This window comes from Microtus ochrogaster, chromosome 1 (genome assembly GCF_000317375.1).
Source record: "Microtus ochrogaster isolate Prairie Vole_2 chromosome 1, MicOch1.0, whole genome shotgun sequence".
Taxonomy (NCBI): Eukaryota; Metazoa; Chordata; class Mammalia; order Rodentia; family Cricetidae; genus Microtus; species Microtus ochrogaster.
The window spans coordinates 60939826-60961301 of NC_022009.1; the positions used below are offsets into that span (position 1 = coordinate 60939826).

Below are 21476 nucleotides of genomic sequence, written 5' to 3' on the forward strand. Positions count from 1 at the left end.
TTTCTGTGTCTGCCTCTCTCTCTCTCTCTCTCTCTCTCTCTCTCTCTCTCTTTCTCTCTCTCTCTCTTCTCCCCCCTCTCATATGCAGAGTTCTAGTCCTTTAGAGAGCCATGACAAATAAAACATCCAACATCTGAATGACAACATCCATGATTATTTCATTTAAGAATTTTAGCGTTGCAGCAAATCTGACAACCCTTCTGCAGATCAATTCAAGACTGCAGGAGATTCTCACCAGAGCAGACAGGTAAATGCTACAATAAAGTACTTAGAAACCCAGAAAGTTTTTATCTTGATTTATGAATATCAAGGAAACCCGAATGGCTTCTTTCTGCTGCAGAAATGGAGTGAAAAGGCCAATTCTGTATTTCATACAGTCACCTGCTGACATTGAACTTGCCCTCCAGAGAGTCCTAGCGCACAGACACAGAGGACCATGAGAGGCCACAGTGAGAAATGGAAGCCCAGGGAGCACTCCGGTCAGAAAGGGCATCTTAAAAAAGAGTCAGGGCACATTCCAGATGTTGGGCAGATTTTCTCTGGGATGCTCTGAGACTTAACTACTGTGTATCAATATCCCTTTCGGTTTGTGTGGATAAAGGTCTAACAGCCACTTCAGGCTGGACGGGTGGCTCAGTCGTAGAACACCCAGCCTTGAGTTCAATTCCAAGGACTCACGTCCTGGAAGGAGAGAGTCGATTTCTGAAAGTTCTTCTCTGACCTCCACATGAATGCAATGGCGCCTGTACAGCCACCCTTCATCCCAACACACACAGCATAAATACACTTAAAAACATAACTTAAAAATTCAAACAGCTGTTTTAGAAACAATCAACCGACAGGCCAGAGAAGAATGGGGGTGAGGCTGAGCGAGTTCTTGTTGGTTTCAGTTCCTCATCCCAGTTCCAACCTCCTCATAAGCACACGCTTGCTGCAGCTCACAGATCTCGCTGGGGTTCCCTGACTGTGTTAAGTAGGTGAGTGGGACCTCCTGACTTCCTTTCCTGTGACAATGTGGCGAGGCTCTTCCACAGAGTGTCCAGCAGTCACGACTTCTGACACACTTTTAAGTCGTCATACATTTGTGAGCAGCTGCTGAAGAGAGAACTTCCAGTCTCCAAAAAAATGACTTAGAAAACTGTCTTGCTCGTTCTAAGTTAGGGAATTACAGTGCCAGCATAATTCAATAATGCCATTATAATTACACATTTGTTTATTACATAAGTGAAAGTCAATCTGTTACATTATTATGCAGATTTGGAAAACTGAACTTTCTAGGTTAAATAAAAACAGGTTCAGAATATAATTAGTGGCTATAATTATAGTAATGTATCAAAATATATCATTAGCATTCACCTGGCATTGTAGTTGCTACTACAGAGCAATGAATAATAACAATAATACGTTTAGCATTAACTTTCAGAAACTTACAATAGAGAATGTTCTGAAATCCTTTCATCTCTAAAGGATCTTAACTTCCAGCTATTTGAAGCCAGTACCTGAGCTAGTCTCTGCTCAGGACAGAAGCTCATTCATGACTGTCATAGAGAAGCACATTGCCTTCAACATCCATAGCTTGCTTGTGGATTTTTTGGAAAATTATGTTTTACCCAAAATCTGTTTTTTTCCCCACTCCTCACATGATTTTTCTCTTCCTACACTACAATCAAGCTAACTACCGCCCTTTAAAAGATGACTTCAGACCATGGTACTCAGATCACATCTCTTGTCTTAAAATGAACATATACACAGTTTTTAATCTGTCATAAAAATCATATCATGAACAAGCCTATTTATTCACAGAGGCCAAGGAGAACTTGATGTATACAGTGGCGCTATGCTAGCACTTCAAAACACAAAGCTCCACACAGCTACTTAAGTTGCATTCCATGCCAGATTTCACTGTCATTTCTTCCATGAAAGAGCATTCTAAGATCTTCCCTTGAACATCAAGATCAAGAGCATGCTAAGGTCTTACCTACAATGTCAAGATCAAGAGCAAGCTAATGTCCTACCTAGAACGTCAAGATCAAGAGCATGCTAAGGTCTTACCTGCAACGTCAAGATCAAGAGCATGCTAAGGTCTTACCTAGAACATCAAGGTCAAGGGTCTGTGCTAGTTTTCTTGCTCCATCAGCACCAAAAATATGGGTTTTGTGTTTACATTTTGGACACTGGAAGACACTCATGTTTTGGACAAGGCCAAGAACCTAGAATAATAAAAACACATTAAAATTGAAAATACAGCACATCATAGTTTACAATTTTATATCTTAATTATAGCATGTAATTAATTTACTGGGCACCTAGTAGTGGTATATTGTGAGTATGGCAGGGCTCTCTGCTCTTGTGGAGCTCACAAGCGAGAGATGAGGACAGGTCACTAACATAGCCATAAATGCTAAAAGGGGATAACAGGAGCTAAAATGCTTGGCCAGGGCAGAATTCTCAGAGACAATTGTTGCTTCAGGGACAGTAGGTAGGCAACCTGAGAGGCAGTGGTGTCTGCAGCCAAGACACAGTCAGGAGCACGAGCACAGCCAAGGTTGCAAATGCAACAGTCGTACATAGCTGGTCATGAAGTGGGTGGTAGGGTCACAGGGAGGTGAGGAGGGCCAGGGTCAGAGTTAAATCACTGTAATAACTTGCTGTCTGCTCTAGCCTCTTCAATTTCTGTCACTGTCTCTTTCTGTCTGTCTGTGTCTCCTCTCCCCCTCTGCTGCTATTTGAATAAAACTTTAAAATTTCACCAACAGTTCCCATCTCCTTCTTTTTCCCAGGCTTTAGGCATAGAGCTTTACGAAACTTTATTACTGAACAGTAGCACTGAATAAGCAAACAGGTCTTGCAAATGTCATCTGCATCCATGCACCTTGCAGTCTCACTCATATGGATTTAAACAGTGGCTCTCTCCTGGACGAAGAACGCAGAGCTTCACGGTGAGAGTGTAGATAGGGATAATTGTATCTGTGCCTTCCTATCTGCTCCACCATAGACCCTCACTGTAGGAGAGTATTAGATCTTTTGCATTTTAAATGAAGACTAGCATTGACAGCCCATGATGGCACTGATAGACAACGGTGATAAGATTGATTATTGCTTCTGAAAGGAGGAACAGAGAAGATAAAGGCTGTCTACACACAGTGGAGGAGTTGTGTACAGCGCAGAAGCAGTGGAGGAATCTGTGCAGTGCAAAAGCAGTGGAGTCGAGTGCAGCACAGCTTTTCAAACCAGTTCATATACAGTCTTTGGCTGATGCAAAGTAATACGAAAAATAAAGCACACCATGTTTTGGGAATTCAACACTACCTCCAGAAGGCTAGGAGAAAACACAGCTCAATGTCGTCATAGGTTTGTTTGTTTATCGACTGTGACTATATAATGTCCCCATTGTTTGGGCAGTTTAACTGCCATTTAAGTTGAATGTTATATATACCCTGACTTTAGGGCTTTCAACATAAACATAAAAAAACACTACTCAATAAGAGAGAACATGAAAAACACAAATACAGTGAAAATCTAGGTTGCTGCATTTTAATAGAGAGAGAACAGGAGAAGCTCTCTTAATCTGGAAGCTCTTAGCCCCACGGCACAGAGGCGTAGCATGAATGTACCTGCAGTTTCTGCGGTTCACCTCTCATGGTCACACTATCCTCTGTGGACTACAGAAACACCCAGATGCATTCTCTGCAGACCGCTCAAATGTCACAGACATAAAATATCCAGATATAACCAAATAGCATTTAATGTGCACTTACATGCCAGTAACTGGGCTAGCCCCAAGGGAGAGCCTACAGTGGGACGAGCAGAGCATTAAAGCTCGAACTGTAATTGGAGAAATGGATTGAGCAAAAAAGATTTGTCCTGGAAGTAAAGTACAGAGTGTTATGAGAACAGATTGGAGAGGATTTATTGACTCCAGCATCTGAGACAGTTTCGTTGAGGAAAGATCTAACCTAAAAGTTACAGAAAAGCCAGGCAAAAACAAGGAAAGAAAAACATTTATTCGTGAGTAGGAAGTACACGTCTCCCGTTGGAAACTGCAAGGTGAGTTGGGGTATGACCTGCAGCTGAAGGGGAGGACATGCGTGGGTATTCAGATGTCTGCGCTCTGCAAGTGCGAAGAGCAGCCATGGAAGGGATTGGGTAGCAAAGGCCCCCATGACTATACCCACAGTAATTTTATTCAGAGGTTTAAAAACAACATGCTATGATGAGAAATGAAAATGAGTTTGTCTTTGTTTATTTTTCTTAGACAAACACAAAGTCAGGACCACGTGCTCAAAAATCAATCATGTGGGAGGTGATCGCCTGTCTGAAATACAGCCAGTTCTCCTCCTGGGCACAAAGTAGGAATTTTCTGCTTTCCAGTTAGGTGAGGACACACAGCATGTGTAGGCCAAAGTAATGTGGGCATCACTTCTAGTGAAAATCTTGGGGCTAACTCCCTCTTCTGTCCTCTTTGTCCTGGTGCCCCAACAGTGGCTGCTTTGTCAGTACCGATGCCATAGTTGAGTACCACACAGAGAAAACAGACACGTGGGAAAAGAGAATCCAGCTACCGTTGACTAAAACCACCAGATAGTTACTGATACTCAGAACCCCACCTTGCCTTAGCTCATATAAAGGGAGGGAAAAAAAAGAATTTTCTTTCTTTTTTTTTTATGATTTCCGTGTAATGTCATTTTTGTAATTTATTATGAAAATAACATAATAATACTACAAAATACATGTGCTATAACATATAAACATATATATAAAGCATAAATATGTTTTGGGATATATGAAACACTGATGGGGGAGAGTCTTCTGTTTTGAGTTCTTTTCATTGGTTAAATAAAGAAACTGCCTTGGCCCTTTGATAGGATAGAAAATTAGATAGACAGAGTAAACAAAACAGAAAGCTGGGAGAAAGAAAGCCGAGTCAGGCAGTCGCCATGATTCTCCCACCCTCTTGTAATAGGAGTGGCAGGGCTGCATTCCTGGCACCCGGCTGCCCGCACAGCTAGCTTTACCCGAAATAATTACATGGAAACTGTATTCTTTTAAACACTGCCTGGCCCATTAGTTCCAGCCTCTTATTGGCTAGCTCTTACATATTGATCTAACCCATTTCTAATAATCTGTGTAGCCCACGAGGTGGCTTACCAGGAAAGATCTTAACCTGCGGCTGTCTGGAGTGGGAGAATCATGGCGACTCCCTGACTCAGTTTCTTTCTCCCAGCATTCTGTTCTGTTTACTCCGCCCACCTAAGGGTTGGCCTATCAAATGGGCCTAGGCAGTTTCTTTATTAATCAACCAATGAAAGCAACAGATTAGAAAAATATCACTCCCACATCACCACCCGACACAGACGCAGGTTAAGATCTTTCCTGGTAAGCCAGCTCGTGGTGCTACACAGAATATTAGAAATGGGTTAAAGCAAGCTGTGAGAATTAGCCAATAAGAGGCTAGAACTAATAGGCCAGGCAGTGATTAAAAGAATACAGTTTCCGTGTAATTATTTCAGGTATAAAGATAGCCATGCGGGCGGCCGGGTGCTAGGAACGTAGCCTACCACTCCTTATTACAACAAAACACCATCTGACAAAAGTAAAATTAAAAGAAATGAAAACCAAACCCTCTCGTGAGGGTTGGAACACTGAGCTCTCATGTATAGTGGTACTGAGGGTAAACACCCTGATACTGCTTCCTCATCTGTCTGAATAAACTAACTGCACTTGACTAGAATTTCTGTCTCAAGACCTTCACCCATATGCCACTTGGCTTCATTATTAACAGCAGCAGCAAAGGTGGCTGTAAGGGAACAGCATGGAGTCCAGAAGTGACCTCTGTGTGAATGCCACAGCTGTATAATGGGAAGGACACAGCGCTTGCACACTAGCTGGGTGCCACAGGAAGCTGGCAGACCATGGCCCACCATTTACACCACACAGACACTAACTTCATGCAAACCAGAAGCTCTCAGGAGAACCCAAGCAGGGACACTTACAACCTCAGAGGCAGACAGAAAAACACTAGAGATAAACCGAAGCACCTACAGTTAAATAGGACTCTAACAATATGAAGAAACAAGCAGGTGCCATTGAAAGGAAGGGGAGACTATAGAGCAGGGCAGGGCTTCTACAACACAAGCTTCGCATTAGACTTTCTATTGGAAACAATCAATAAAGCCAGACAACACAATGAGAGACAGGTAAAAGCTTTTCAAGTATCTTATCAAAGAAGACATACAAAGCAATCTGAGTTAGAAAAAAATGAGCACCAGTACGATCAAAACCAAACCCAAGAGAAAACACCCACGGCCGTGAGGAGGAACAGCTCAGGCTTTGGCTGCCGGCCTTCTGTAAAGCTGCAAAGCTGTCGGGCTGTATCTACCCACTGACTTAGACTAGGCCCACTCCAGGTAGCAAACCAACCCAGATGTGAGCACATCACAGTGGGAAAGTTGGGAAAGTGCCCAGATGTTCACTAAGGGTCAAGCAGGCACATTCTTGCATGCCCCCACAGTGCAGCAAATCAGGAGGCACAGCCACTGTCCACCATCAATGTGACATTTGTGGTCATGACCAGGCAAACTGCATCAGGTTCATGACGACAAGCACTGTGCCACCCCAGTCACAGGAAGCTCACGGACAGGCCAGACTCCAGCTTCATGAGCTGTGTTCCATGTGAGGAGAGTGGAAGGCTGTAGGCCCTGGGTTCCATTTACTTTGAAGTGTTACTTTCCTTGACCAACTCCCAACCTTAAAAACCACCATTTTATTCTCTTCCCCTGTGAGTTAAACACTTTAGAGCTTATATATAGCTGAAATCATGAAGCATTTGTCTTTCTGTGCCTGGCTAATTTTACTTCAAATGATGCCCTCCAGATTTATCTATATTGTTGCAACAACAAGACTTTTCAGGCTGAACAGCGTTCCACTGTGAATATAAATAATGATCTTTAGTTGCTCATCTGTTGGTGGTCATTTACACTGGTCCCACATAATGGTGTCTGTGAATAACACTAAAAATAACTTAAGAGTGCAGGCATGTCTTTGGTATGCTGACATTAGTTCCATAGGATCTTGTGGCTTTCCTCTTAACAGAAAAGACAATTTGAAAGGGCTGGAGAGATGGTTTAACAGTTACGATCAAGTATGTAGTAATATGAGCGGCGGGGCTGCGTCCCCAGCACCCCAGCTGCCTGCTAGCTTATGCTCGAAATAACAACACACAAACTGTATTCATTTAAACACTGCTTGGCCCATTTCTATCTAGCCTCTTCTAGGCTAATTCTCACATATTAATTTAGCCCATTTCTAATCATCTGTGTTGCACCCCAAGGTGTGCTTACCGGGAAGATTCTAGCCTACATCCATCCTGGGTCAGAGCTGAATCACGTCTGCCTCAGAAAGCAGAGCTATCCCCACATCCGCCCAGGAGAGGGGAGCATGGCGTCTTTGTCTGAGGCGTCTTACCTCACTTCCTTTTCCTCCCAGCATTCTGTTGTGTCTACTCCACCCACCTATGTTCTAAGCTATGAGCCCAAGCAGTTTGTTTATTACTTAACCAATGAAATCAACAGATTGGTATATGACACTCCCACATCACAAGTACTGTTCCTGCAGAGAACTAGTGTTTGGTTTCCAACACCCTGGTCAATTGTCTATAACTTATAGCTGACAGCTACCTGTAACTCTAGCTCCAGGGGACCCTATGCCCTCTTCTGGCCTCCATGGACATCTGAACTCTTATATGTTCATACCAAGAGACACACAATTAAAAACAAAGTCTTTGAAGGTTTACACAGCTCTATATACTCTCGTGATGCTGTAGTAATTTACATTTCCTCGAGCCATGTGCAGGACTCTTCCTCTACTTCTCCTAGGCTTGTCCATTCTCTTGTAGAGCATCCTCTAACAACGTCACTGAGAGGTTTTCCTTTGCATTTCTGCAGTTAGTGATGTCCAGAACTTTTCACAAACCCAATGATCATTTCGAAGTCTTTTTTGCACTCTTTCCCTTGCAGCTGGATTTGGAGTTCTTTGCATATTTTGATAGTAGCCCCTATGCTGGGTGGTTTTTAATCAACTTGACACAAACTAGATATCCGGGAAGAGGGGATTTTAATAGAGATTATGTCTACATAAGATCAGCCTGCAGGCAAGTCTGGGGGGCATTTTTTGGACTAACGATTGATGTGGGAGGGCCTTTCTCACCAAGAGTGGTGCTAACCCTGGGCAGATCCTGGGCTGTATAAAAAAGCAGACTGAGAAAGCCACTGAGCAGCATCCCTGCATGCTTTCTGCTTCTGTTACCGCCTCTAGGTTCCTGCTTTGAGTTCCTTCCCTGAACTCTTTCAATGATGAACTGTGATGTTGGCGTGTAAGAAGAAATAAATACTCTGCTTCCCAAATTGTTCCTGGTCATGTTTTACCACAGCATTAGAAACCCTCACTAAGACAACCCTTACCACACACATAGTTTGAAAACACTTTACCCATTTCACAGTTTGTCTCTCTTTCTGTCAATTGCTTTCTTACTTATGGTGATGCAACACTGTTTTCCCATTTCTATATCAGTTACCTCCAGAAGGTCCCTGCGCAGAGGAAGGTCACAGGGTAGCTTTTCTCAGGTCTTCTTCTAATAGGGTTATAGTCTCACCCTTACACTTATGCCTGTAGACCATCTGAAGTTGGCTTCTGTACAAGTGTGAGGTAGGATCTAATTTAATTCTTTTCAGGTGATACCCAGTTGTCTCTGCACCATCTATCAATGAGACTGTTCTTTCTCCATTGCATTCTTGACAGTTTGGTTTAAAACCAGAGAACAAATGCATGTATTTATTTCAGGGCAATTAGTTGCTCCGTTTCTTGACTACAAACAATACTAAAGATTCCTTGAGCTACTCACTCACAACAGTGTCTTTTATGTAGGCACGTTTAGCTCAACAGTTGTTTCCAGACAGGAGGGGCTCACAGAACTGAAGAGATGCTCAGTGGTTAAGAGTGGACACTACTCTTGCACAGGACTTGAGTTTGGCACCTGGCACCCACACCAGGTGGCTCTCAACCACCTATAATTCCAGCTCCTGGGGACCGCGTGTCTTTCTATGGTCTCTGTGGACACCTATGCTCAGGTGCACATAATCCACACTTGTCTCTGACAGCCATATAATTACAACTCTTAAAAAATATCCAAAGAAGTGATCATAAGAAGAATTGTTTAATAAGGCGTTAAGAACAAATAATGGAGATGATGTGATATTAGGCGTCTGTGAACCAGGACCCAGAACCTTGTGCTCCAAATAGAAGCTTTCCATAGAAGCAAAGAAAGTAGGGTAAGATTATGATGTGCTCCCAAAAGAGACAGCCTCCTGCTCTTACCTAACACTGCAGTGCACACCTGAGACATCTACCCCCAGAAAAGTTCCAAAATGACGGGGTCGTGCAGTCCATCCACAAGGTAGCCATGAACACATACATGCTCACACACGTAGGAACACAATCAAAAGTTGTGTATGCTTGTGAAGTGAGCATACTCATGTTACCAAGGTTCTGTTAAGAAAACTTCTCCAAAAAGCATACAAACCTGCTTTTTAATACAATAATTTTATCTGATCTTGAATTTTATAGGAATGAATTATACAATGAAGCCCTTTTCTCTCCATGTGATTCATCTAGTTAAGCCATTTATTTGCAATGCATTTTCAGAGAGCCCCAGCATTCTACAATCTCCTCTTCTATTACTGCACATATGGGCTATTTCTAAGCTTTGGATGTTGTAAATTTGCTTCTATGAATGCTTTTACATTTCCTTTTTAAAGTTTGAGTAGCAGATTATACCCAGATATCATTCCTACAGTGGCTTGAATTTGCATTGCCATAATTGTGAACAAAGTTGAGCACATTTTACATGGTTTTTGGTCATTTGTATGTCAGCTTTCACAATGTGCCTATTCAGGCATTCTGCCTGCTTTTGCAAACTATTATTCTTTTCCTACTGAACAGTAACAATTCCCAGGGGAGGGTGGCAAGGTGGATCAGTGGGTAAAGGCCTAAGTTTGATCCTCAGAACCCACAAAAAGTAGGAAGAAGAGGACCAACTCTACAAAGTGGTTCTAAAATGCTCACACAGGCATCATGGAGTAGGAATTTCCTGTCCACATTATGCACATGTGTGTGTGCACACACAAAAATCTTTTATATGTCTTTTTATATTTTTTAAATAGCGTTCATCTCAAAATTATATTTTTAATGCATGGTTAAACTTAACTTTACCTGTTTTATTTTTACATTAAAAAATACAGCTACCCCAAAATTTAAAGTAATACTCAAAGCTTTCTTTGTATTTCCATTGGACATTGCTACCCTAGACAAAGTCTGACCATGAGTGTACTTTGGAAGTCACCCTATCTAGTGTTAAATGTACAAAGCTGTAAGAAAACATTTTACCAGGGTCTGAGATTTATTATAAGTATTTTAATTAATTGATTAGATTTACTGTTAATATTGTTATCATTGTGTGTTCATGTGTGCTAAGGTCACACATGGAGATCAGAGGGCAACTCCATGATATCAATTCCCTGCAGTCATTTATGTGTATATATATGTATACATATGTTATTTATGTGTGTATATATGTATAGTTTGTCATATATATATCATATATTTTCTCTCTAAATAATTAAAAAGGAGAAATCCATGATTAATAAACGCAGACTGCATGACAAATGACTATTTAGAACAGGGCTAGCTATGGGAAAGTCTGCAGGCAAAGTGTGAGCAAGGAGCTTAGAAGCCACTGTGCTCCTGATGAGAGAGCATCCTCCAGCCACTGGGGCCTGGATAGGGCAGCCAGCTGTAACTAGGAAACATCTAGAACGTCCACATTCCAGTTCTGTTCCGAGAGATTCTTCTCCTAAATAGGAAAGAAGTGATGTCTATATGAGCCACGCTAAAACAAAACAGCCTCCGACCTTGTGAGTGCTTTAGACACTGCTAAGCTGTTTATGTTTATTGAAGAGCTGCTGTGTGTGTCCTCTGATAGCAGACACATTAAAACAGCAGCTTTCTGCTGCCTTCATTTACATAATGCCACGGAGCTGCAGCTGTAAGGCATTAAAAGCATGTTTAATGCCTCATCAAAGTATGAGCTCCTTTCTTCCTTTTTACCTCGGCTAGTTTTACTGGAAGAAAGCAAATATTACATGCCTGACTACCGCCAGCCACGTCCCCCCATCTCACATGTTATTCCAGCATCATTCCCAGCCATCACGGGCTCAGAACGCCACTTCTTTTATTAACGTTTTAAAATGGATTCTCTTGAAATATCAACATTGCTCTGAATATTGGATTTTTGTGTCTAAATGTACTGAATTAAGTAGGCTCAAAATTTTAATATCTTCTTTCTATTTTAAACCATGACTCGGGAAAGCAACAAGTAAGACTGTCAGGCCACGACATTAAAAGTTACGTTTTAAGAAGTACAGTGTGGGGCTGGAGAGATGGCTCAGCGGTTGGGAGCGTTGCCTGCTCTTCCGGGGGGGGTCCTGAGTTCAATTCCCAGAGGCCACATGGTGGCTCACAACCATCTGTGGTGAGGTCTGGTGCCCTCTTCTGGCCTGCAGGCATACATGTAGAGGGAATGTTGTATACATAATAAATAGATGAATAAATATTAAAAAAAAAAGAAGTACAGTGTGGTGGGTGGGCAGGGCGTGGCACACTGCTAAGTAGAGAGATAGATAGTGACATGGAAATAAATTAGATTTGTATTGGCCCTGCACCTGAATGGGGTATGCACCTGAATGGGGCATGCACACATACACCATTTAGGATTTTAAAAGTGAGATGGGTGCTCTTTTTTTTTTTTTCCTTTACAGGATACAGAAAGAACGAACAGGGAAGCCTGTGTCTACACACCTCCCAGAGACCAGAGAAGCAGCCATGGTCCACAAGGTACAACTTTTTGAGACCTTGCATTCTTAAGTCTCTAAAAGGAGGGTTTACACCGGCTTCTGACGTCTGCCATGGAAACAGTAACAGTCAGAACCACTAATCATAGTACCATACACTAAATAATGAAGTGCTGGATACACAATCTTATTCAATTGCCATTATGGCCAGCAGAGTGGGGATTACGGCCCCTGTTTCATGGATGAGAACCCTGATGCTGACTTATCTGCTCGAGGTCACATCGTAAATTACAGCTACAGTTCGGTCTAGGTCACGGTGTGTGTGGAAACAGGGTGACGAGTAAATGGACTGAGGGGCTTTACTCAGGAAGAAGTAGCCTTCATAACGACAAGTCTATAATACAGCCAGTAGAGCAATTTAACATAATAATTAAAGGCATTGTTACAGATGGCCGACTCCCATCCTCCTTTGCACTAAGGACTTCTCACAGATCATGGTCATGGCAGCGTTCCTCAGAGTCTCCTCCTTCTGCGTCTCGGCTGTCATCAGAACCCTTGGCCCCATGGCTGCAGCTCACTCTTCAGGGTTCCCATTTCCTCTGCCTTCACTTCCCCACTTGAGCAAGCAGAGCTCAATGAGAGGCGAACACTGGACTCCTAGACTGTCTCTGATACTCCGGGGTGCCCACAGTAGCAGCCTCAATTCTGGATGGGCTGCACAACTCACAGGTGAGAATGTGAGCCCTGGAAAGAACAGACTGCCTGAGGGTACCTAGTGGAGCTCAGCACCTCACCAAAGTGTGGATAAATCCATGCAGGTTTCCCTGTAAACTGGAGAAAATGATGCTCTCTTTCTCTCTGGGTGCCGTGAGGGTAAGATGAGACTAATTCAGTAACTTAGAAAAGGACTCTAGTTTAGAGCACACGAAAACTTCTAAGAGAGCCCATGGAAGGACAGAGGAGCCTGCATCCACTCTCTGAACATAGCTGAGCAAGTGTCCTTGTGGTATGATTAAGCATCCTTTGTGTATTTGTGTATTTGCCCAAGAGTGGTACAGCTGGGTCTTGTAGTGGATTGATGCCCTTATTTCTGAGAAACTGCCAATCAGCGTACAAAATGGGAAAAGATTTTTTTTCTCACCAACTCCGTATCCAACAGAGGCCTGATTTCCAAAATATATAAAGAACTCAAGAAACTAGATATCAACAAGACAAATAATCCACTTAAAAACTGGGCACAGAACTAAACAGAGAATTCTCAACAGAAGAATCTCAATGGCCAAGGAACTGCTCAACACCCTTAGCCATCAGGGAAATGCAAATCAAAATGAGTCTGAGATTTCATCTTACACCTCTCAGACTGCCAGCTCATGCTGAAGAGGTTGTGGAGCAAGGGGAACATTCCTCCATTGCTGATGGGAATGCAAATTTGCACAGCCACTTTGGGGCAATACTTCTTTAAGTACATCTTTATCAGTCTATAACAAAATATCTGAGGATAAATGAAGAAAAGAGACTTCGAGCTCACAGTTCTGGAAAGGACAGGATGTGGCACCTGTAATAGCTTAGCTGTCATGAATATCTCATGGCATACAGAAGGGGCTTATGGGAAAGGGGAAATCATTCCAGCAAGGAGGAAACCAGATGGTGATCTGGGTTATATTATTTTAATTAACTGATCCCACTGTCTCTTCTGAGAGCATGCCCAGTGACCTAACAAATATATCTCCTCTTAAACATCCCTCCCACCATCCAGAAAACCAAGCTACCAGTACAGGACCCTTCGAGGGATAAACCACATCAAACTACAGCATCACAGAAAGGAGAAACAGGTGAGAATGAGACCATTTAACAAAGAGAGAGTAAAACTACTTCACCGTCACACTGAGCAGAAAACCAGCTCCTGGTAGATTTATTAATGGCAAGCTAACTCCACACATCCCCTGGACTTCTGCTTGTTTGGTGTAAACCCCACGAGGCAGTCAACTGCAAGCCTGACAATTCCATGAGTTTCTCCTTTCACTGCCACTATTCTGGATCAGGCTCTGACTGCCATCACCTCCACGCTGGTCAGAGAGAAGCCACATTTTACACCTGATCGCCTAGAAAGGCATGTGGATGTGTGTTTATAACAGACAATGTCAGGAAATGAGGGTTTCTCTTAAGAACTTGGGCCGATGCACTGTAAAACCTTTGGTTATATCTTTTCCTGGGCGGATTCATGACCAATGGTGCATCACATTGTGCTGTGACGGCCCTGACCATTTTGCTACTTCCTTACTGCTCCATGCTTTCTTGGATCTTTCTATTAATCTCCAGCAGATTAAAACATTTTAAAGATCCGGCCTAAGTGGATGTTCTCCCTGGCCAGCCTTCTATGGGCTCCCTCAGTCCAGATCTCAGTCCAGACAAACTGAGCAATGCTCAACACTGCTGTACTTGCCTGAGTTTTCAGATTTACATATCCTTAACAGGAAGGATCCTACCAAGTCCATTCGTCTAGTACATATTTAGTGAGCAGCTACATGTTCAGACGCAGACCAAGGTGGGCGTTCCCTCCATCAACAGAGCTTATTGTGGAGCTGTCTCTGCGAAAGGGGAAGAGCACAATGAGGCCAGAGAGAGGGCATGTTCTCTTAGCTAACAACGCTATGCCAAGTCCCCAAGAAAAAGTCCACTTGTCTAGCCTGGTAACTAAGGATGGAAAAAAAGAGATTTCCAAAGTGACACTGAGGGTAAAGTGTGCCCAGGTGGGAAGTGGCACACTGAAGATCTCGAGGACACCTGGGGTGCAGGAAGGCTGCAGAAGTGGAAGGCCATGGTGGCTGTGACAGAGGAAACGGCAGAGCACCCTATGCCCAGGGGAGGATGAACAGTGGGCAGTGGGTGGCATCGACCCTGGGTCACAGGGACAGTATTTCTTTGTGCCAGGTGCTGAGATGGGCAGGATGGTTAGGGCAGGCTCTCTTACCACCCAGGAACTTTTGGACTCTTGTAGGAAGACAGACAGACAACCCTGCAGTAAGGTGAGAGGCAAACTGGACATGTGGACAAGGACATAAAATCAGGCATTGTTAACTTTAGGTGGCACATTGAGGGGAAATGAAACTCCCCAGGGCAAGTAACTCCTGAGCTGAAATCTGAAAAGTGAACATGGGTTTCGTAGGATGGAAATGACTTCGTCACGCAACAGATCACCACGTCCAAAATTAGAGAGTCTGAAAAGAAGCAAATGAAAGAAAAGCTTTTCCAACACTAGCCCCACGGGCCCAGAAAAGAATGTTTTCTTATTCTCAGAATGCAGGGCCCCTTTGACATCACAGAGTTAACCAACAGGTCAAAAGTACTAAGAGAAAGGCACTGTTCTTTCTGACGTCATCATAGAAGGTTACGGTCCATGCTAGTCAGCTTTTGTCAACTTGACCTAAGCTAGAGTCACCTGGGAAGAGGGACCTCAGCAGAGTGATTACTAATTATTACTAATTACTAATTGACACAGGAGCATCCCACCCCCGTGGGCTTGGGCTGTATCAGAAAGGTGGCTAAGCAAGCCAGGAGAAGCAAGTCAGTGAGCACCCCTCCTCCATGGTTTCAGCCTTGATTCCTGCCTTGGCTCCTTCAGTGATGGACAGTGGCCCTTACGATGAGATAAACCATTTCCTCCAGGGTTATTCTTGGCCATGGCACTTATCATGGTAATAGAAAGCAGACCGGAAAGCAGTGCTCCACATAAAGGACACTGAGTACTGCACATAGGCATGCGTGGAATACATCCGCTAACAACTGTTTGTTGAGTTAAAGTCAGGCGAGCCCTTATGTAACGAAGAAGAGAGTAAACACACTTTGGGGTACTTTTCAGGAGCTGAGCTAGTTCCCAAGAAAGGACCGAGTAAGAAAATCCCTGGGAGGCCAAACACTCACGTGGTGAAACAGCAGCAAGGCACGTGAGGTGCTGTTGGGAAAGGAGGTAACAAAAGTGGGTCAGAATGATCCATACATAAATTACTCATTATTAAAAAACGGATAAGGCTAAACATTCTTACATTTTTGAAAAATAGTCTACCTACAAATTCTGCTATAATAAGGAATTGTTATAGTTCTTTATCATTTCAGGCAGAGGGCAAAATTTAATCCTTCATCTTTTTCCTCCTTTCCCAAGCTATGCATTGAGTTAAGAAATAATTTAAATTAACTTCAAAACGTTTTGCAGACATCACTAAACTCTGTCCATACCAATGAATTTCAATGACATCACTGTTGCCATGGTAACTAATGTACTTCAAAAGGAGGGAAAACAGAACAAGACTGAAAACCAGGGAAAAGGAATAAAGTGGAATAAACAGCGCAGCATCACCCTTGCATTTGTGGAACACGTTTTAATTCCAAACACTTTGCCATTTCTTAGACTCTGGGGCTTTTAGAGCCAGAAGGCTCTCGGGAGTCAGCACAGTCGCCTCTCACTGATAATCAGCCCCACTCCTAGAAGCGGCACCATGCTTGTGAGGCTGCACACAGGGCCCAGGCCTGGAAAGTTCTCATTACTGTGAGTCTGTTTTTTGGGTTTAAGAGATGGTTAAGACAGTCTACCTGCTTTTCGACTGTTTTTACAGCACAGAGAGCAGGTGATTAAATCGGGGCCTAAAAAGAGGCTATCACCGAGATACAGCAGGCAGATGTCCAAAATGCAGCGGGAGGAACAATTAGTTCCACGCTGGAAGCAGCCACAGAATGCACAGCTCCAGCGGCTTTCATTTCTCGCCATTTAGTTCCAGCACACCCACGACCACATCCTGGCCCTGTCAGGACCCAGAACAGCCCTAACTCTACAAACTAACATCACAAATGTGACCCCAACAGCTGCTTCCACTTCTCGTTAACCCTAGGAGCCCACGCAGCCCACCACCCCTCACTTCCTGGTGATATTCCCTCGTTACCATACTGAACGTTCACCCTTCCGAGGCACCTAGCCAGCATACCCCAGCCAGAGTTTAGTGATTAGCCTCTCTTCCTCCGTTGTGTTCTGTGGGGATTATCTGGTCCACTCTCTGACTTGGAGACAGTGGGTAGGGGACTGGGGGAGGGTGGATGGGGGGATGAAGGGAAGAGGGGGAGGTGGGAGAGATCCATCACAACATATGAGATTTTTTTTCTCATTATTTATAGGTCAAGAAGGGTCACAGGTCTCAGAGGAAAATAACACCTGAACTAAAAGTATACATGCTGAATGTGGCAACTATGGTCATGAGACTTTGAACAATCAGAGTCTAGGAAGGGCCCAATCCATAGCCACTACCATCTCAAATGACAGCGGAAGTTGAATGATCATTTCTGAGGGGAAATGAGAGAGAAAATCTGATTCCTGCTTTTTGAAAACCCATTTCCTTCAAGGGTTCGCTGAGTGTGGAAGCACAGGCAGGGCTGGGCCTCAGCAGGCAGGCAGGGGCTGACCTGAACCGTGGAGCAGCAGTAACAGATCGATGGCACGGAAACCTCATGTTTGCCAGGAAGGGTTAGCAATCACATGATAACTCAGTGCCATCAATTCTGGTAGGAGGCCTCTTCCCTCTTTGCCACTTTATATTTTAATCTCACACCACTCAGGGCCTACAGTCAGGGCTTTATCTAGTTTCTCCCGGAGGACAGTACAGTCACAGGCTCAAAACAGGCAACAGGAAACTCCTCAGCCTGCAGTGGCCATGTGGTTACCGTGGCTTTACATTATTTCCAAGCAAAGTTTCAGAGCCTAGAACGCTGGCTCTAAACTGGAGAACCACATCTTTGGGGCTCCCAGAAAAAACAGCCGCGGTCATCTGGGCAGAAAGCAGACAGGAGGGCCCCTTTTCAGGTTCCTTCAGTCTCGCCAGTGTCTGTCTGTCCAGTCCGTGTGTACAGCTCCGCTCCCGCTGTGCAGGAGTAGACGCACTGCGGGGAAGATCACCTTGGCTATTCTGTGTACACCGTCTTACGACTCTCAAGGCTCCTCTCAGAGAAGAACACTTAGAACGCGTCCCTGAACTTTTCCTGTGCTGTGGTCTCATTGAAGACTTTGAGAAAAGTTATGAGTTCTTTACATACCCAAACAAACAACATTATCACACTGTTTGTAACGGAGAAAAGGGCAGAAGAGGGAACTATGAAAACCCTGAAGATAAGGTTTTACACATTGTTACATGTATGTGTATGTGAGCACGGGCATGCACTGCACAGCTCGTAGGTTAGAGGGCAAATCTGTGAGTTGGTTCTCTCCTTTCACCTTCACTCGAGGCTTCATGAGGACACAGGACGTGTTTCATCACTCGAGACCAGAGTTTTAAGGTCCTGTCTCTCTTAGCTCTAAAAACTACTTGGAGAGCCACACGGACAGAAGCATCACAGGGGTCTTGTTATAACTGACCTCTGGTACTATTCCAGGGCTGTTGTTGAGACACCGCAGAAGGAAGAACCTTTTCCTTACAGTAAGGAAGAAGGGAGTGTGTTTAAGATATAGTTTCTTCCTTACAAGGATCTAGTGAAAGTCTCGTGTGTCTGGTCTCAAGCAAGCAGCTTGTTTTAACCACGTGCAAATGGCCAGTGTCTTAATTGGTTACATGCTTTTCCCTTTGGCTGCTAGGAAATTCAGAGCATATTTAAGTTTCTTAATGGTATGCAATTGTTTGCTGACTTTACTTTGGGCTCCATCTGATCTTAATTATTCTTTGTCTATTTTTAATACATTCTTACATTATTTTGTCAAGTACAGAATATGCAGAAATACCCCCAGAAGAACGTGGGCTATCAAGAGTTAAAACATAGGCAGCCAGAGGAAAAGGAGTTACCTTCTCACTCCTGTCCCACAGGCCGTCTAGTCTAACAGGAAAGCATTTCCCGAGATGCTCAGGAGACTCTAGCCGCATTTGGAGAGCACAGCTCCTTAGAAAGCTTGCGATCCCAGAACCCTGCTTCAGAATCCTTCTTGATTGTCATGATGTTTGAACACTTGTGTAGCCTTACATGTGTTCTACAGTAACAGGTAAGACCAACCGGGAGTTTCATGAAGTGTTCTCCAGAAAGCTAAACTAAAACTTGGGTGCCGCTTTGCTCATGGTTTGGATCTTAGGCTAGACAGGTCTCACACTTTCACCAGCGAGGGAGTCAATGCTTACAGGCACGTGGACTTTCCGAAACATCTCTGCACCCCTGCGTGCATCTGTCAGCGCAATGTCCTGAGGCGTGGAGACAATCACAGCACCTGAGTGAAGGGAAATAAAGCGAGGTTATCTCTTAATGCTTGAGGGAAGCTTGCTTCCAACAGGATCTTATCATGTGCTCGGAGTTGGCTACATTATCTGGCTAAGACTCACAAGTTTGACACAAGCAAATAAGAAGGTCGACTTTTTCCATTCCTGCCCTTGACTCCTGGCTTCTAAAATCAGCCGACTGAGCAGCAAGCACAGCCAGAGCAACCTCTTCCCATTCAAACATGCATCAGTGAGACAGTACCAGGCCAGTCTTTCCGGGTACACCCCAGAGAACAAAGATGGCTCACAAAGGATGCCGCATTGTAACAGAAGATGCGCACGAGGCCATGGAGTTCTGACAGAGGGACAAGAAGGAGCACCACCAGGACAAAGGGGCAGTGAGTTTGTGTGTAGGGTGGGGGAGTAGAAGGCAGGGAGAGCAATGGGGAAGGTATCCAGATGAGTTTTGAAAGTTGATATTCTGAAGCACACTGTGACAAATGGTTTGGGGTGTGTGTGTGTGTGTGTGTGAGAGAGAGAGAGAGAGAGAGAGAGAGAGAGAGAGAGAGAGAGAGAGAGAGAGAGAGAGAAGCCAAGGACTTTGGTAGAAATATGGATGCAGACTGGTCAGGCTTGAATGGCGACAGAGGTGCTTGGGGTCCCCACTATTACCCTGCCCAGGCAGATGGCCCTGGGATAACGTTCAGGGGTAAATGCAGGACTGGTTTTCATTACGTAGCAACAATGAAGGCCTGGTATGATTAGCAGATTCTGCAAATCCTTCTAGGATTTTGTGGTTTCTTCTAGAATATTACAGATCACATGTGACCATCAGTTATACCTACACAGAAACACATTGCAGAGCCTAGCAGGATACTCTATCGGAGCAAATGAAAACAGAGGTAGGTAGGAGCAGCAATAAACATCCGATTAGGCAAAGTTAAGTTCAAATGATGCCAGAGTACTGTCTGGTGGTCTAGTGGAAGATGGTAGATAAGAAGAAAGTGGGAGAGGAACCAAGTGACCGCGGCACACCCATGGGAAGACAGGCATACTAAACTAGAACAGTAAGATCTCAGGGCAGCTCTCCAACAGGAAGCCACAGTCGTCTTGCAATCTTTATCTTTTACATTAATGTCAGTACTTTGGATTTCATTGATTTTTTTTAAGTTTTGGTTGTACTTCTTTACTAAACATTTTATCTGTCTATCTAGTATCTATTTATTTATTTTTATCTAGAGGAAATTTTAGATGAGAGGTCTTAGCTATTACTGAAGTTTGAGGTTCATCTTAAGCTGATGGACTGTGTGGACAGGGAATCACTCAACCTATGTGGGCTTCAGATTCTCCATCCACAGAACAGCACAGTAATCCCTGCTTCCCTAAGCCACCGCTCTGTGCACCACTAGACACAAATGTCTGATGTGACCAGCCTTGCACCCGACGGCATCATCACTACTATGTGTATATTATTAATAAAATGACTCAGACGTTGCCAGGATGGTCACTCCCTTGAGCCACTGGACAGGCCATCCAACTCGGAAAATGGCTCCAGCTTCCTTTTCTTAATTTCCCTACTAACAAACCCAAAGCCAGCCAGGAGTGCTTTGCTTTAACAAATAATGAATCAGGTTCTGCAAAATTATTCTCTGCACACACAGTGTATTTCTACAATCTGCCACTGTCTAGATTCTGTTATTAATATATTTTCATATTCAGTCATGTGGAAGGAATTAATCCTAGCTCTGGCCTCATCTAGCTGTGACTAATCTTGGGCAAGAAACTCAGGTAGAGTCTGGATTTCAGTTTCCTTGACTGCCAAACTGGTATATGTCTTAGACAGCTCCCAAGGTCTCCGACTGTGACCTAGCATTGGCTCCTAACTCTTTCTGAGCCCAGCCCTGTTCAACCTCACTGCCCCGATTATCTTAGTAAGTGGAAGCACTGCCTCTCCTTCATCTCAGGTGATCTCAGATTATTCTCTTCCTCCAGGAACAAGGAGCTCTGTGGACTAGTTCCTCCCAGTAAACAACTCCACAGGGGGTTCTTTACTGCATTAGCTCCCCACTCAGTCACAGGACATAAACGCATTCTTGCTAACTATTCTTGTCTACCATTTGCAACTCATTGATGAACACGGGTTCATGTGTTTTATGGTCAGGATGTTTGTCCTCTAAGGACTGCATTGTTGGAGCCTTAGTCTTAGGCACTCTGGTGATGGAGGAAGGCCATTGGTTAATTAAATAAAGAAGCTGCTTGCCCTGATAGGTTAGAACGTAGGGGGAGGAGTGAACGGAGCAGAATGCTGGGCGGAAGAGGAAGTGAGGTCAGACTCCACAGCTCTCCTCTCAGAGAG

The 21476-nt window shown here is 43.9% G+C and overlaps 1 protein-coding gene across 1 annotated transcript in view; it reads right to left on the minus strand.

Moving 5' to 3' along the window:
• The window catches only part of Nubpl (nucleotide binding protein like), a 183086-nt gene that overhangs the window by 9031 nt on the left and 152579 nt on the right, over positions 1-21476 (minus strand). The window contains exons 8-9 of the mRNA XM_005343742.2: positions 19046-19131; positions 2090-2210 (exon numbers count right to left, since the gene is read on the minus strand). Coding sequence (XP_005343799.1) covers positions 2090-2210; positions 19046-19131 — 207 coding nt within the window. The remainder of the gene's footprint in view (positions 1-2089; positions 2211-19045; positions 19132-21476) is intronic.